We start from the raw sequence: 17,999 nt of genomic DNA, 5'->3' as shown, positions 1-17,999 counted from the left end.
TTGCACAACACTTGGCACAGAGTTAGATGACAGCAAAAGGCCACTGTTGCAGAAGCCACTGTCAAGGTCACCACTGTCCTCCATTTAGGTGTGAGCTAGAAGTGCTACTGGCTCTCAGAGAGGACAGTAATACTGAAGACTTGACCTTTTTACCCAGAATTCTGCAACATGTTTCCATTAATGTTTTAAAATACTGGGTACTCTCCTTTACCTACCATGTGGGTGGGACTTTTGATCCTGCAAGAGGCTTTTATAAAAACTACTTAGAGAATTGTTCTCTCCCATACTCTTCTTCTGGGCTTCCAGAAATTTCAGACTGCCTCTTTGGAGGTTTGTATCCACCTCCCTGCACCCTCCACAACCCTCCCTTTATCTGCAGAAGTGCTCCTCTTTCCTGTTTCTTTCTTTCTTTCTTTCTTTCTTTCTTTCTTTCTTTCTTTCTTTCTTTCTTTCTTTCTTCCTTTCTTTCTCATTTATTTATTTATTTATAAGTTTATTTTTGAGAGAGAGAGAGACAGACAGACAGACAGAGCACAACCAGGAGAGGGGCAGAGAGAGAGGGAGACAGAGAATTGGATTCAGGCTCCAGGCTCTGAGCTGTCAGTGACAGAGCCCGGCGTGGGGCTTGACGCGGAGCTTGAACTCACAAGCTGTGAGATCATGACCTGAGCTGAAGTCGGAGCCTTAACCGACTGAGCCACCCAGACACCCCTCCTCTCTCCTGTTTCTTACACTTCTGTGGAGGACAGGCCCCGTCCACTTGCCCTGGGTGTGCGCTCCATCTCTCACCACAAGGGTGCTTCACCTGGCCGACCAGCACAGGATGCCTGGGCTCTAGTTCTCTGAGTCTGGAAAGAGACAACTCTCACACCAGCAGCTTGGAAGGAGCATGGTCACTGCTGCCTCATGTCTTTGGTGTGCTGGCAGCCTCTCCTGGGGCCTTGCAGAGACTGTGTGTATTTTTTCGTCAGAATGCCACACTTAAAAATTAGCTTTTCTGATTATAATATTAATGCACTCTTATTGTTGAGAGGTTAGAGAATTCGAAGAGGTACGCAGAGAAAAATAAAATTACCTATAACTTTGCAATCTAGTGGTAACTTCTCTGGACACTTTGATGATTTTCCTTTCAGTCTTTTTTCCACGCAAATGTATATCTACTTCTTATATGATTACATGTAATACATATTGCACAAAAACTGGTATTATTATACTTTTGATATTTAGTAATTTTTTCTCATAATAAAAGTAATACCTGTGAATGTACAAATTTATTTATTCCAGAATTATTTACATGATTATTTCCTGTGCAAGTGCATACACATACACAGATAAACACACAAAATGCACACACACACACACACACACACACACACACACACACACACACGATGGTGGGGGGGAGAGAGAGAGAAGATGAATCACATAGAATGTCATCAGTCCAGAAATAAACACTGTTAACATTTAGCGTTGTTCTTTTGTTGGTTACTTTTTTAGTGTTACTTTCTTAACCTTTTTTTCTTTCCTTTCATCTTATTCCTCCTCACAGGAGTCACAGACCTTCAGACATCCTCTTCTATTTTGCTGCTTAGATGAAATCTGAGCAGTGGTCTCATGCAGGGACCTGAGTGCTGAGCCAGTTGGATAACTCATTTTAAGAGCAATTTAGTTAGGGAATGAGAGTTAAATATTATCAGGTTAAGAACAGTGAATGCTTATGGATGGGGATTACTATGCCTAATGGAGTCAAGCCTCCTGTAGAATTCTGGCCTAATTTATGTTAAGTATTTATTCCAGAAATATTTTGGAAATATCCTGTAGGTAAAGCACTAAGTTGGATACTTTAGAAGATACAAATATGAATTAGACCTTGTCACCGATCTCAGGAACTATCTGATGAGAAAAAGATGGGTAAGAAAATACTTATGGCACAGAGTAAAATCAGATATTAAGTGTTATAGTATAAGTGTCATAATGATATAGATTCTTATAAATTTTTAATTATATAAATTATATATAACTCATAATTATATAAAGGTGCAGATAACTCTGTCTCTGAATTTTAAGATCAGGTAAAACTTATTAGAAGAGAGAATATATGGTCTCAGAGAATAAGCAGAATATCAGTAGGGGAATGTTTAGGCAATGAGTAACACGAACAAAGCAAAGGTGCTAGGCAAGGCTGTGATGTGTTCCTGTGTCCACATGCCCTACCCCCAGGATGTGGAAAGGCAAAGTGGGAAGCAGCACTAGAAAGGGAAATTGGCTGTCAGGCCTTGTAGTGCCTGAATATTTTGCCAAGGAGTTTGGATTATATACTGTATGTAAAGGTGGCACGAGCATTTGAGTAAGGGAACAACATGATGAGGTTGTATTTGAAGAAGAGAATTCTGACAGAAAAAGTGGAAATAGAGAGAGACCATTTAAAAGACAATTATACCATTATAATGGTGTAAGAAATGGTGACAACCAGAGCAGAAGAAAGTGGTGAAGCAAAGAGCCAGTGGAGTTCATTGGAAGAAAAATCGAAATGAGTAAAAGAAATATTGAAGGGAGAAGAAATAAAGAAGATTTACGTTTTCTATTTTGGGTGATCCAAAGGATAGCATTCCCTTAACTGAGAGGGGGAACATGGGAGCAAAAAATACACTTATAAGTAGCAAGATGATAAATTTAGCTTGTGTCACATTGAAACTGAGGTGGCAATAAGACATGTTGGGGAGATTCTGTTACTCTGTTGCTAATAAAAGTTTGGTGCTTGGCCAAAGAGATCAAAGCTACAGGTGTAGATTTAGAAGTGAGTTTAGCTGAGGTGGTTGAGCCAATGAATGAACTCAAGAAATCTTAAGTAAGTAAAAAGAGAAGGAAATGTAGAACAAAATTTGTAAAATTTCAATAGTTAATAAGTTGGCAGAAAGGAAAAGTTAGCAACTGAGGAAACCAATGAATAAGAGAAGAACTCTAGAAAACACTTATTTACAAGCACAAGATACTGGTTTTCTTCCTAGTGTTTCAAATAATATTCGTTAAGCTTGCTTGACCTTCATCTGTTCTCATCCGGAATATATATCCTGCAGGGATGAGTTTTAAAAGATAGTGAATGTGAAAAGGCTTTGTAAACCATCAGACAGGCATGTCTTAGGTCTTACAATTAGTGTCACAGAAGTGAGGAAAGTAGAGACTTCCAACAAGAGAGAAAGTTGTGTCCGATGCTAGAGTTTCATAAAAATATTTATTTTTAGCTCAACTCATTTGGTTTGCAATTTAAGGAAGTTAAGTCAAGAGTGAATCTGTTCTCTAATCACTTAGAACAGCATTTCCCAAAGTATGGAGCATGTGTCTCTGGTTGTACAGGAGACAACGTTGGATTTGACACAGACATCGAGCAGAACTGAATTACACAGTGAGAAAGTTATTATTATTATTTTTTGTCTTTTAATCCTTCAGATTTATGTTAAGGGAAAACATCTCAGTTGGGGCAAATAGGTCTGTAATACCTAATGCAGGCTAGTCTCCCCTTTCAATAAACTCCTTCAGGTTGTCATCATTATTTAGCTAGAATATCATATTAACTTTAAAATTACCTTCCATAATACCTTCTTATTTGGGCCGGGATACCAGTTTTCCAGGTGGGGTAGTGATACAGAGTTTCCTTTTAAAATGAGCTATTTTAAACAAAAAAGTAATTGACTTTTAAAATATTAAGTACTTAATTGTATAGGTGGTATACAGAAATGGCAAAACTGAGAGATTGGTATTCCAATGATGGGAGTTTGGAAACTTTAGGTTTATCAGAGCCCTTCCTCCTTCTGTTGCTTGGAGTGGCTGCCTTAGTTCAACCATGTTAGAACAATGTGGGAAATTATCCATCCTGGGATGGTGGTGGGGTGGTGGTGGTTGTCTTGGGCTCTAGACTTCCAGATCTAGACCCTGTTCTTCCCCTAAGATGTTGGGTCAATTTTTGAAGCCAGTAGATTTTTCTAGACATTTGTGTCTTTAGCTGTTAAAATGAGAATGCTAGTTTTAAATGATTACTAGCATTCCTTCCAGCAATAAAGTCTATGATTCTTTGAGTGATTAGTAAATAAGCCTATGCTTTCAAACTGATGGAGGTTAGAAAAAATGTTTTTCCCCTGTAAACCATCAGTATCATGTGTCAATGCCAGAGGCTGTTTGCAGACTAACATCCACGGCAAGGAAAACATCAACAAATTCATTCTTCAATGATAATTCATACTCTACCTCATTTGTGAAGGATAGTTATTTCAGGAAGGAATCTCTGCTTTAGTTAGGGCAATTGATTAAAGTTGAAAGTGAAATCGTAAATGAAAGTCTGTGTCAATTTCCTGAGCCTACTGCTTAATGCCAACACCTCACTCTTAAGTCAGTAGTTTCACTGCAGTCCTATGTAATCAATTCAGAAAGCCCATGAATTTGGTTCCTTGGTGTAGCAGCTCATAATTTATAAGTCCTTATACTTAAAAAAGATGTTTCTATTCATCTATTTATTAATATCTTTCCATCTTTTAAAATTTATTTCCCCTGAAAGGGAGGGCAGGTGAAGTGTTTTCTAACTGGCTGAAAGTTCTAAGTATTCTTGTGAATTAGTGTAACTCTACATCCCAAGTAACTCTTAAAAATGGAAGCATACCACCTGTTTGGAATATAACAATATGGCGACTTCCATAATCAAAAACATAGCCAAGGACCAGGCAGCAAGTGAAAAATGAATATAGCATGGGGATAGAAAGAAACACCCACACAGTCTTGGAATCTGAAAAAAATGAGTTTGTTACTTCCTTTAACGATGAATCATAGAGACAAAATTTTGTCTCTATGATTAGGTAGGAAGTGTTTGTTGCTGCCATCTTTTGCACTGCATCAGTGTCAGGTTTTGCTCTAACTTGTGCTAACAAGGGTTATCTTTGGGCAAGCAACTTAGTCATTTTAGGGTTGTGTTTGCACATCTGAAAAAAAAGGGATAATGATAACAATAATTTGGTCATTATTCTGACCAAATTAGTGTCTGCATGTAAGTTCCTCAGCAGTGTAGTAGATACGTCCTAGATACCCACCAAGTGTTGATTCCCAGCCTTGCAGAAACACTATTGACTAGTTGAGATTCAACATGCACTTGATTTTGAAAGTTCATCTTTTACTGCCCTTCAGAGGCTCTTTCCTTCTTCTATTCTCTATACATTAGTAACCTTGATTTCCTGATTTTGATGCTTAGAGATTAGAAGAGCAGATTAGAAGGTGTAAAGGACACCAGGAGAAAAAAGACAAGAAACTGAACAAAATAGAAATAATTTAAAAATCACAGCTATCCAGGGCCATTTAGTGAGGGGAAAACAGCCCCTCATGCCTCAGTAGTCACTCAGTAGGCTTTTCTATTTTACAGCAAGATATGATATGAAGTATTCCAAATGATGATCTTGATTTACCAAGATTAAATTCAAGTGTATATACTCTGCTGATTTTAGAAAAAATACAATGACTTCGAAAGAAATTAAATATAAAAAGGACAAAATTTTAAGTAAATAATTTTTTGTATGTTTTTCCGATTGAAACTTTAGTCATTCAAAACTCTTAGCCATAGATATGAACTAGGTCTCTAGGCGTTCCACAGAAGCATGATCTTACTGAAATATCTTCTCTGTGTCTTCAGCAAATAAACCAGGGCTTCACACATTCTGTGGAAAAGGATAGGCATTTCTTTTTCTTTTCTTTTTTTTTTTTAAGTTTATTTATTTTGAGAGAGAGAGCATGAGTGGGAGAGGGGCAGAGAGAGAGAGAGAAAGAACCCCAAGCAGGCTCCATGCTGTTAGCACAGAGCCCTATGTGGGCTCGATATCACAAACTGCAAGGTCGTGACCTGAGCAGAGATCAAGAGTCTGATGCTTATCTGACTGAGCCACCCAGGTGCCCTGGAGTAGACATTTCTAAATACTAAGTTAAAATGATTTTTATGCAGATGGCCTTTGTTTGTGTTTCAAGAATGAGCATTTGACAGAAATTACTTGTGGACTTTCACAGTAGCAACTTTCTCAGATTCTTTTCCCTAGGACTTGGTGTTAGGACGGTTTACCCGGGTGGGACCCAGGGGCTGACACCTTGATTCTTATAGTGTCACATGTGGTTCTTTCATAGTGTTACCTGTAATTCTCTGGGAAAATAAATTTGAATTTGGTCTGGTTTGCACATTAAAACAAAAGCATTTTCTAAGTTATCCCCATAACATAAGTTAGTACAAACTCAAGCGATAATCCATTATATACTGACTCAGGACCAAAAAATATTGAATCAAATGAACCTGATATGAATCAAGAAGTGGGCAGATGCAGATACCACAGAGAGCGAACATGTAGAATCCAGCACCATCAGAGGTCAACCAGTCAAATACCAGAGCTGGATTTTTCAAAGAACCAGATAATGCCAGTTTTATGGCCATTAATAACATTTCAGTTATATAAGCAAAGATAAGAGCAATAAAAAAATAAATTCTGCTTCTCAGTGTAATCTGATTGCCAGCAGGGTTCAGAAATGAACTTTCTCATTGTGCACGTGGCATTGCATTATAGACCAGTGATCATTCTGCAGCCCCCTCCCCAAACTTCCATTTCCCTTTTATGGACAGTCCTTAGTTCTGCCAGATCTCTAAGCTATTCCAGGGAGGCAGATTCTTTGGTTTCCCCTTAAAAGCTCTTTGATTGTGCCTCTGGTAGTTAATGCACCAAATGGTCTTTAGGGGTATTTCATACGTGTGCTCTGCAGCTAATCAGAGTGCCTTGGCCCACTGATTTCCTACTTCTGTGTTTTCCACATGTTTAAGGGCTTAGTTCAAACACCAGGCCCACCCACTTCTGGAGAGGCATGGTAGAGCTCAGCTCTGATTTGGGTCTCTGCCTCAAACAGAGATTTTCCAAAGGATATCCTGTAGTGGATGAATCATTCCATTAGGCCATGTTCACTTTTCAAACCAGGAAGCAGAGTGCCTGTTCTGTAGGGAAACTCAGATAAAGTTGTTGTGGCTGTGCTCAGAGAGCTTATAAATATTGTTGTCAGTGTCTTTGATACAGGTTCCATCAAGATAGTATGTAAACACTAACAGGTTAATTATGTGTTTTAAAGCTATGTTTATTGAGAGCTGATAGGAAGGCTGTGAAATGAGTCCTTTACATATTGCAGTGACAGTTTTCTCCCCCATGTCTTCCCTAGCTGATTACTCCTCATGCCATCCGTGTGCAGACCCCTCCTCGGCACATCCCTGGTGTTGTAGAAGTCACTTTGTCCTACAAGTCGAAACAGTTCTGCAAAGGGACACCAGGAAGATTCATTTACACAGGTAAGAACCACTGCAGATGGTGGACACAGAGCTTTTCCTTGGCCTTGTGAGTGTTTTACTTTATCTTACATGTATACGTGTGCATTTTATTTTAAAATCTAGTTTCCAAGACCCTCTTTCTTTGTCCATTTCACCATATATATGATTACACGTCTTGCTGCTATTATTATTATTGTTGTTATCATCATTATTGAAGATTTCATCTGGGTGTTCATGTTGAACGACAGGATCAGTAGAAATAAGTGGTTGGATACCTGAAGAAGCAGCATGAGAAATAAGAAAGGGGGAAGAAGTTCTAGACAATTCTCAGTCTATCTGGATGTTAAGCCATCTGTGTTGTGGTTTATTTGCTTTATGGAGTTAGGGATGTGCTTTAGTGCAGTACAACTTTCTTCTAGCCTGGTCATCGCATTTGTGTTAAAGAGAATTGGTAGTTTTCGTATTCCATTCTGAGTTGGCACTTTCTTCTCCTGTAAACTGCATTTTGCCCTCCCCAAACAGTCTTTGCACATGGACCTGCCTTGTGGTAAGAAGCTAGGGTTGCAGAGTGAATGTGAATTGATCACCCAACAGATGGAGAGAAACAGGCAGGTTCCCTGGGGAAATGCAAGTATGCAGCCTAAGGGTCCAGTGTGTACTTTAGGAGAGCCTCAGATTACAATGTGCTAGCCAAACACCCACGGATCTTTCTGTAATTCAGATGCTGGTTCAGTAGCTCTGGGTGGGACCTAAGACCCTGCATTTATTACAAGCCCCTAAGTGAGGCTGGTGATCTTGGTCCAGGGACCACACTGGGAGAAGTGACATTCTAGGCCCTCTGCTTTGTATTGTCATTCCTGCATAACTGTCTCCAGGAACTTGTCCCACGTTTCCGTCTTCATTCAATGGACGACCACAAGGCCTGATTAAGTATAGAGCATAAGTTGCTCTCACACAAAGAGGCTCCAGGACAGTGAAGAGATAACTCTGTTAGCACATCCTAATTATAACCATACAGTTAAATGGACAACTTTTATTTTGCTGTAACATTTTACCTCAAAGCATCTTTCCTTTTGTATTTTAGTACTAGGGATAAAACCAACTATGCTTCTTAGTCTCTCTCTCTTTCCTTCTCTCTCAAAATTATAAAAACAATTAATGCATCCTGACCCTTGGAAATGCCTCCCAGCCCTTTAAACAAAATGCAGGTTTGGTGCCTGCCTGACGATTAGTTTTAGTTAATTGAAAATTATAGGATTGACCCAAGAGGAAAATTTTGTTTGCACTCCAATCACTTTTACAAATTAAGGAAAATTACCACAATTTTGTTTAGCTAAGGTTTCACACTGAGTTCAAGAAATTAGCTCAGCCATCCCAACAAAGTCAGCACTTTGTTAGTGAGCACTTGAAAAAATAATAGTCTATCTGGAGTTTTGTGGTGTATACAAACGAAGCATAGAGAAAGCTATGATGCTTTATAGAAGTAGGCCAAGTGTTTTTAATTAGGCTCATTGGTTCAGTGTAAGTTTTGAAGAACAATCAAACTAGCAGATTAGCTGTTTCTTTTAAAGCTAGGATTTCTTGCCATTCATTTTTCCCATGAGAACTTCCACATAGCACTATTTTTTTTTTACAAGCCTCATTATGGGCCTGCAGGAAAAGGACCAATTGAAACTTCTGATACTGTAACATTCCCCACCATCATTCCGATGGATGGGAGTTTTTCACAATGTTCCTCACTGAACTCGGTGTTCTGGAACATATTACAAAACCACAGAGGCCAAATGTTTTCTCTGAGGAGTTTGGACTCTGTTTTTGGCCAAAAACATTTAGGCCTTGCTGGCTGCTTATTTACTCTGCTATTAAGAACAAGAAAAAGGAGAAGGAAAAGAAGAAGAAGAAAATGCTTGTGTGGTAGGAGGTACAAGAGGCAATCAGGCATGATTCCGCTTTGGTGACAACATCCCTGCCCATTAATGGTTCCATTTTGTGGTCAGGTCTCATTTAGAAGAAATTATTTTTAATCAGTGTTCAACAAAATATCCCCTTGAGCCACCTGGCCATAAAAGTTAAAAAAAAAAATCATCCTCAGTAAATTACTTAAGTTCTCAAAAGAAAATAGCTAGGGACCCATTATGATTTGGAATTTTTTTAACCATTAAAAAAAATTGCCATCAATTTAAGAAATCACATCTTGGAAAACCTGTATCATACGGGAATTAAGATCAAAGATAAAAGCGGCAGATTTGCAAGTCTAGCAAAGTAGTTAAGGATAAGAGAGATAAATCCTTGGTGTGCATGCACATGTGTAAGTGTGCAGGAAATTTAACATATAAAAAAATACTTTTGCTGATTTTGCCTCAAACTGTGGGAAATAGAAAAGTGACTTAGTCTTTTAAGTATTCTAGGAGAGAATTTAACTTCTCTCCATGTCGGAAAATAAAATTTTAAAGAAATTAACACAAAAACTTCCCCACTGATAGAGTTGGCTATTAGCTTGCTGTGACATTACATCATTTCCAGCAGAAGAGAATTTTTTTTAATTGGTGAACTAAACATGGCTTCTTGATTAGCATTAAATGCTGCTACCTAGGGTCACTTGTTCATGGCTGGTGCTGCTGGCCCGTGATTTACTCAGTTTACCTCCATCCTTGTTACCACTTACCAACCAAGGCAGAGATGGGTCATAAAACCTTTCTGTTCTTTGTATCAGAACAACCACTCAGGTCAGTGTAAATGTGCAGCAGTCCTTTTCTATTTGCCTGCAGAAGCTCCCACTTCATTTTCTTTAACTTCCATAGCATTTCAAGGTGTGAAACTTGATTTTTTGGATGGGGTAAGCCAACCCTACTGTTTCTTGGTGGAATGGCACTTGGAATTTTTCCCTTAAAAAGGGGGGGATGGGGATATCCTAGGACTGAACCTCACAACCCAAACTTAAGAATTTGTTGCAGTTTTCTGAGTGTGTGAGGGAGTTTGGGTGTGTATATGTCGAAGTCTCTAAGAATCCATAATTGAGCCAGGAACAGCATGGCCTAATCTATGCAAATAAAGGCAGACTTTTGGGGGAGGAGGAAAGGATTTGTCTAAACACAGATTGCCTGCAAGCTGGCTCCACTTATAAGGAGTGTGAACGCTGCTCTCCATCATTGGTTCTTCAGATCAGGGACGCAGGAGGCATTCTTAGTCACCAGATGTGCAGGTCTCTGTGTTTGCCCAGTGAGGGAGCAAAGCGAATCCCAAGTTGAGCAGAACAAATAGTACTTCCCAGATCTTATTTATCATGTCCAGTTATTCTTATGTAAGTTCAGGGCAGAGATGACTTTAAATTTTAAATAATGTTTCCTAATAGAAGGAATAGCATTTCCTTCTAATGACAGGACTGTTTTCAAAGCCCTCTAATAGTGTGTGGTCAGTCAGACCTATAGGAAGTAAATCCACGATAAACCTCCACTTCCGTGGAAAGAGGTCTCTCCAGTACCTTTGTTGTTCTTGCAGCTTGTTTTCCTGCTGTTGTTACATCTTTTAAGAGCCTTGGATCTTTTAGAATTGTAATCTCTCCTGCTAAGCTTTAAGTAACCTTGGGAGTTGATAAAGAACTCCAAGGAGGCTTCAGAAGCTTCTTCAAAGTTCTAGAGTTGGTTTTCTTGATAAGAAGTGGCCAAATCCAAATGCAGTTTTACATCATTGCAGTTCTTTCTCCACGGGAAAGGCTCCTATCTTTGGGAAAACAATGACTAGAAGAATAAGCCATCAGGATGTGTCTGATTAGCTCAGGTGTGCACGGAGAGCTGTTGACTGCCAGCTCTGCCAGATGGTGAAAGCCCCAGTGGAATGATCATGTCCCAGCTCAGATTTGGGTTAGGCCACTTCTCAGATCATTCTACCACCAGGTTTTGCCAGTCTAAGGATTATTCACCAAACTTCCTGCCCCTGTAGAAGGACTAACCCACATCCCTGTATATTAGTCTCAGAATTAACTTCGAAATAAAAATTCTTCCTGGAAATACTTCCTGTTTGTACCTCCTGCCCAAAACAGCTTTGCATGTAGGAGGGCCCATTTTGGCTAAATAAGCTCTGTGGAACTTGATGATATGTGCCATGTCTTCCAAGTTTTCCTTTTTTCTCCCTATTCCTTTTGTTTTCTTCTCCTTCCCTTTCTCTTCCTCCGTCCCTTCTCCCCCTGTTCTTTCCTCCTCCCATTCTTTTCTCTCTTACTCCCAAGGAGACAATATGGCCTAGTGATTGAGGGCTTGGTTTCAAGAGGTGGTGGGTTTGGATCGAATGCTCAGCTCTACCACTTACTATGGAGGTTATTTTGGGGACATCATGTGATGGTTCTGAACCACAGTTGCCTCATTTTTACAAGGGAATAATCCCTTACCGGCGTTCGTTTTAGTATCAGGGAAATGTATGTAAAGCACCTTTCGTGAGCTAGTATGAGCACCTAGCCAGATACTAGTAGTTTCCATTAATAAATGATAGCCATTACTATTGTTCATTAATCTTTTCTTTTGTTGCGGAGTCCCTACCATGGTGTAGATATTTTACATATATTTTTTATCTTCACCATCATTTCCTAGAGGGCTAAGAAATGTCCTTTAGGGATTTTAGTAACAAAACTGTAGACATCCATAAATAAAAGAAACAAGTAGCACTAACCAACCACAAATAAAAAGAGCAAAGTATGAATAAGGTAGCAAGAAAAAGAGATTTATAAATATGAATATAACAATTTTGATACAACAAATACTTTCTCGGGAATAGCCTCAAACAATAAATATTTTTATAAGGCAGCCCTGACTTATAATGTTCTCTGATGCTGAATTTTCAGGAAAAACACATACTTGTCTTTTTGCTTCCATTCAAATTTCAGCCCTTCCTCTGGAGGCCATAGTAACATGGGTATAGTCTATCACCAGCCCTTTCAAAGGTGTTTAGGCTATAATTGCTTCAACTCCAGGTTCAAAAGGTTCAAGGCCAGAAGACTCTGTTTCTAGTTCTTGAAACGCTCCTCCACAAATGAAGGCTGCCACCCTGGGGATAAACAAAATTATCAGTTATAGGGCAGAAGTAAAGAGCTTGTACCTAATGCATCTCATGTTCCGTGGCCTCTTCTTACACTAATTCATTGTCAGATCAGGCTTCCAGAAAGCCACTGTCATAGCTTTACCCTGCAGAGAAGGCTTCCCCTTTTGCCCACTGTATGTGAGATGTGGCCCAACCCCTATGCTTGACGAAGCTTATGGCTCCCTGTGTACTCAGCTCCACTCAAACCAGTCTCCTCATCAGGCTTCAAGGTCACTTCATATTTAGCAATTCTGGACAGGGTAATTCCCCTATAGGATCAGGCTCAGACTCTGTTTCCCCTCTGCAGTATTCTCTGGCCATTTTAGTATAGTGGGCAGAGCACTGGGCTGAGATAGAGGAGGCCTGGCAACACTAGCTCTGCTGCTAACTGGCTCTGAGATGTGGGACAAATTGCTTCCATGCTCCACTTTCCGGTTTCCTCAATGTAAAATGAGTCAATTGCACTAGGAGACTTGATGTTCCCTATGGCTCATCTTGATTGACTAGAAAAGTTTATATCCTTGGATCTCTTTTGTTGCATGTGCTTATTAGACCATTCATTTATTTATTCCCTTCCTTGTGTCTTTAGATCTCTTGTTCTGTTCTTAGGTACACAAATTACAAAAAGTCTACAAGCTCTATGAGAAAAGGATTACCCTTCCCTGATCTTATACTATTTTGTACACTGTGTTGAAGCAACTTGACTCATATCTTACTTGCAATAGATGTTCTCTAATAATTGATTGACATATTGCCAGGATCAATGGGTCCTCATTGATTTTTGTGCTCTGGATGACATGGAATGTAAATAAGAGCTGTTAATTAAGAATCTATCCCCTTTTACTTGAAGTTTTACATGCAGGAGAACACAGTAGTTGGAATTTCTGTTAAAGAAAAAAATAGGGCTGGCTCCATATTATAAATATTCTTCATTTTCTCTCATGTAAAATAGGAATCTTTTAATAGTACCTATATCTGGGAGGGAATGGGTCAGTATATGTAATACAGGGCTAATAGTGCCTGGTACAGTGTGAGTGTTCCCTAAAAGTAAACTCAAAAAGAGAGAAGCAGATAATAGGAATGTTCCTTTTGAAAATCCAAAGAACAAATTTTTTTTTGGTATTAAATAAGTGCCATATTTCATCATAATTAAAGAAATTATTTCTTTCTAGTCATTAGAGTAGGAATCAAAAGACCTGGCCTCTAATTATTATTTTAGCACTCCCTGTTGTTCATTCATTCAACTCACAAATATTTCTGGATTGCTTGTTCTATTCTAGGCAATGTTTGAAACAACCTTTGGCAATATTCTAAAACAGTGTTGAGCAAAATAAGATGCAATTCCTGTTCTCATCGGTATTATGGTCTACGAGGGAATGTAGATACTTATAAGGTTACTATTTCAAATCTGGTAAGTGTCTGGAAAACAGGAACTGAGTTCCAACAAGCATATAACAAGGATATAACAAAGAAACCCCAAATGGTCAGTTAGAGATATTTTTCCTTAGGAAGAGATCAGCTGAGGTTTGAAGGATGATTAAGAGTTAACCTGGCAATAGGTGAAGGGTGGGAGAAGCGTGGGGTTGAGGAAAGAGAATGAGTGTTCCAGCAGAGAGGAACATGTAAGAAGGCATTGAATGAGAGCAAATGTGGCATCTTGGAAGGCTGGAAAATTCCAGTCAGGCTGCAGAATTAAGAGAGAGGAGAACGGTGACAAAAAAGGCGGGAGAAGTGGTCAGGGACAAGCCTATGCAAAGTCTTATAAGTCATAAGGAGAGGAGGACTTTAGTTGCCATCTTAAAAACAATGGGAAGTCCTTGAAGTGTCAGAAATGACAATGGACATGACTAGATTTGCATTTTGGAAAAAACAAAAGCAAAACTCTCTGTCTGGATGGCACTTAGAAAACCAGAATGGATGTTGGGAGACCTGTTAGGAGATCATTGCAGTAGTCTAGGAGGGAGATTTGGTGACTTTGATTTGGGTGGTAATGGGTGGAGATGGAATAAAGTGAGAAAATTCAAGAGGTATTGAGGACGACATAGACGGGACCTAGAGATGGGTTCGCTGTAGGGGTGAGGGAGAGAGAGAGGGGTTAATGCTACCAGGCTTTTGGCTTCCTCAGCTTAATGGAGGGAGGGGCCATCCCTCCTTTGGGCATCCCAATGGTCTTGTGAGTATCAGTGAAGGAAAGAATGGGCATGAAAATGTTCTGCAAAGGGTCATATTCTACACATATGTTAATTGTTAGAAAGACAGGCCTAAGCAAACTCAGGAAGAATCAGGGAAAGGAAGGCAAGAATGTGTTTTCTCTTATATCAGATTGTTTTCACTTAGGATTCAGCTGAGAGAGGGCTGTGTAATGAACACTTGACTAGCAGTTCTGCCTTAGCGGTGTCCTAATTGGAAAAGATTCAAGAAGAAAGAAAAATTAACAGGCTGCTCCTGTCCACATGTCTTGAATATTACTCCAAATGAGCCATTTACACACAAAGAAAAGAATTCAAGGCAGAGGGAATATTTATTCTTTTTGCTTTTGCAATCCAGAGGGCAAGTCCCAAGCCTCACTCCTCTGCTGAAGGGAGTTTTTTCACAAAATGTGATTGCTCCTGATCTGATATATCAGGTTCAGGTGATCCTGAACCCTCTGGCATTTGTGAAGTTAAACACTGTTGGTGCCATAATGGGGACAACAGCAACAAGAATCACTAAAAGTACCCATTGTACTTCTGTGACATCTATAAAATGAAAGCCGTTTCTGCAAAGAATAAAGCTGGTCTGAAGGAAGCATATTATTTTGCATATTTTACGTACATACTTTCCAAGAAATATGACCTTTATTTCCTATTTGGAGTGGAGTGTAATCAGGACTTGAGTAGCTAGTGTAACAGGATCATTAAAAGGGATATTTTCACTGACATTAGAGGTCTAAATGGCCACTAGGCCTTATATACAACCTTGGCTTTTTCCTGTCTACCAGAGTTAATAAGTGATAAGGCCGGGAGAGAGATAAATCACAGAAATCCCTGTCCAAAGAAAACATATTGACTACAGCCAGGCAAATAACAGACCATAACCAACGGTCCCATTCATCATTCATGTAATAGGGATATAAAGTATTTCCTACCAATGAAACCATATAGAAGGAAAAGGCAGATAAGCTTCCCCAATCTAAGGCATGTGATTTGGTTATTAAGGGACATGAACTATTTGTCACATGGCTTTAATCTTTAATCTTTAAGATGTGTTGCCATTTCTAAACTATAAATTTCTGGTCAGGGATTAGAAACCTATTAACAATAAAGGTAGGAACTGAGCTTTATATGTATTCTTGCCAACATAATGCAACACTATAAAGTCTTGAACCTCTAATCTATTTAGTATGATATAACATGATTTGGTTTTCAAAGCCAATAAACTATTTTGAGGTTTGCAAGGCTTTTGTTTTTGTTTTTACCCAGCATCATGATAAATTAACCCTTCAGTTTTTTAACTATGCATGTTGAAACTTTCTCTAACATCCTGGGTGGGAGGTGGGGGTGGGTAAGTAAACCACGTTTTTTTTGTTTTTTTTTTTTTCTTTTTCTCGTTCTCGAAGATTTATTCCAAATGTTTGGTGGAGGATTATTTTCTGTTTTATTCGTCCATGTTTGCAGTGGTGTGGATGCTAGTCTTTCTGTTAGTTGTAAACTAAGTGATGTGGCGCCCACTAGAGCATTAAAACTTGTTTTTCTTTATTGCAATGTCGTACATACTGACTTCAGATAATTTGGGAAGTACCGATAGAAAAATAATTAAGATAATATTGAAATTGCTCACATTTCTACCAGTATAAACATAAACACTCAATAAATGTTAGCTGTTAATATTTCTTAATGGCATATGTCTTTCTTCTTCCTATGCATATATCTGCCTCATTACCAAAATAGGGTGATAACTTACATAATATTAGGTAATTTGTTTTTTCACTTAATATGTAGGAAACAATAAGGTGTTATAAGTTTAAAACAATTTTTAGCCTTTAATAATCATTCCACATCTTAGTAGAATCTTATAATGAGCTATATCTTTATCTTGTTGTAGCACAGATACCTTGAATTTGGGTTCTGATCTTTTTTTGTTCCTGAAAACCTCAGCACAGGTAAATAGTCCTATACGCACATTCTTCGGTGTACACATTGGTGGGGACTCATCAGCCAACCCCAATTAAGTGAGTGGACCTAGCTCTGAGGGCCTCCTACCTCAGAGGCCCCGATGTCTCCGAGGTTGGTTCTAGCTCCCAAACGCACATTCAGCTACAGTGTGGAGTTCTTTGTTTTCAACCTGAACCACCCGAGGGTCGATGAATTCCATGAATTTTTCCCCTGGCATGTGAAGCAGTACCATACTTTTCATAATAAAAATGGGAACTCATCTAAGAGGCTTAACAATTCTGAAACTGAATCAAGTCCAAAATTATAACAATTAGGTAGGAAATCTAGGCCCCTCCCTGCAACCTCCCTTCCCCAGGATAGCAACATTCCCTGCTAGAGTTTTGAACTCCTCTTTTCTCTTTTCTCTCTACTGGTTTTCTGACAGCCTTTCTTCAATTTTATCTTATCATTTCCTCTTTTTCCACACTTTTTTTTTTTACACTGTTGTCTCTCTCAATCTTCTTCCTCTAAGTGTTACTGAAATGTAAAACATCTTCCCTTCCTCTCCCCCCCCCCCCCACCCTCACCCTGAGAATCTGGGTGAGGCCTGCTCTATTATTGGCTCATTTTATAAGAAAACTTAGAAAGGTGAAGTGACTTCCCCAGGGTAATGTAGTTAATAAAAGGAGGAGCCAGAATTTGGACCCTGGTGGAGCCTGCACTGTAAATTTCCTGAGGAGCCAGGTTAGCGCATTCCTTTTTGGAATTACGTGATTCCCTCAAATTTGATTGTTGGTGATGGGAGAGTGTGGGTATTTCTAGAACATGTGAGGACTGACAGGAACTGAAGCTTTCTGTATTTTAAACAAGTCAAATCATTATGAACATAATATACACTCATACAGAAGATCTTAAAAACACAGAGTGAAGTGATCCATTATTCCAATCCTCAGAAACAATCATTATCAATATTTTTAAATCTTTCTTCTAATATTTTTCTTTGTGTCACTCTTATGAATTTTTATCAGAGTAAATCACAACATGCTTTTATAACTTTGCATCCTGCTTTTAATTTAAATTGTAAAATAAACATTTCCTCTGTTAATTCAAATTCTTCCTAAATGCATTTTAGCAGGTATATAATAGTCTGTTTTGTGGCTGCATCATGATTTACTTAGTCATTCCCTTGTGTTGGATAGACACATTTTTTCTTTCATAGAACTTTCACCTTTGTATATGCCAGAGTAGAACATGTTCTTGAATATAAAGCATTCTCCAATTTTCCTAATAAAAAGTTTTTCAGTTTTAGGAACAAATTAAACATGTACATATTTATAGATACTAGTGAATTATCAAATGTCTACTTGTAATATTTCACATATTAATTTAGTAACATTCCTATTTACAATCACACACATAATTTACAACATTTACAAATATAACTTTTTCTACTTTTAAGTTTACACTTTTAT

At 38.6% G+C, this 17,999-nt stretch overlaps 1 protein-coding gene across 8 annotated transcripts in view; it reads left to right on the top strand.

Annotated features, from left to right (window-relative positions):
* EBF1 (EBF transcription factor 1) overlaps positions 1-17,999 on the top strand; it is a 392,556-nt gene that overhangs the window by 305,133 nt on the left and 69,424 nt on the right. For all 8 annotated transcript variants that reach the window (XM_058721706.1, XM_058721698.1, XM_058721690.1 and 5 more), the window contains exon 10: positions 7,219-7,345. In XM_058721706.1, the coding sequence (XP_058577689.1) occupies positions 7,219-7,345 (127 nt within the window). The remainder of the gene's footprint in view (positions 1-7,218; positions 7,346-17,999) is intronic.

The sequence above is a fragment of the Neofelis nebulosa genome, chromosome 1 (genome assembly GCF_028018385.1).
Source record: "Neofelis nebulosa isolate mNeoNeb1 chromosome 1, mNeoNeb1.pri, whole genome shotgun sequence".
NCBI classification, from domain to species: Eukaryota; Metazoa; Chordata; class Mammalia; order Carnivora; family Felidae; genus Neofelis; species Neofelis nebulosa.
The sequence above is the reverse complement of the archived record's forward strand: the minus strand, read 5'-3'. Positions and strand labels throughout refer to the sequence as shown.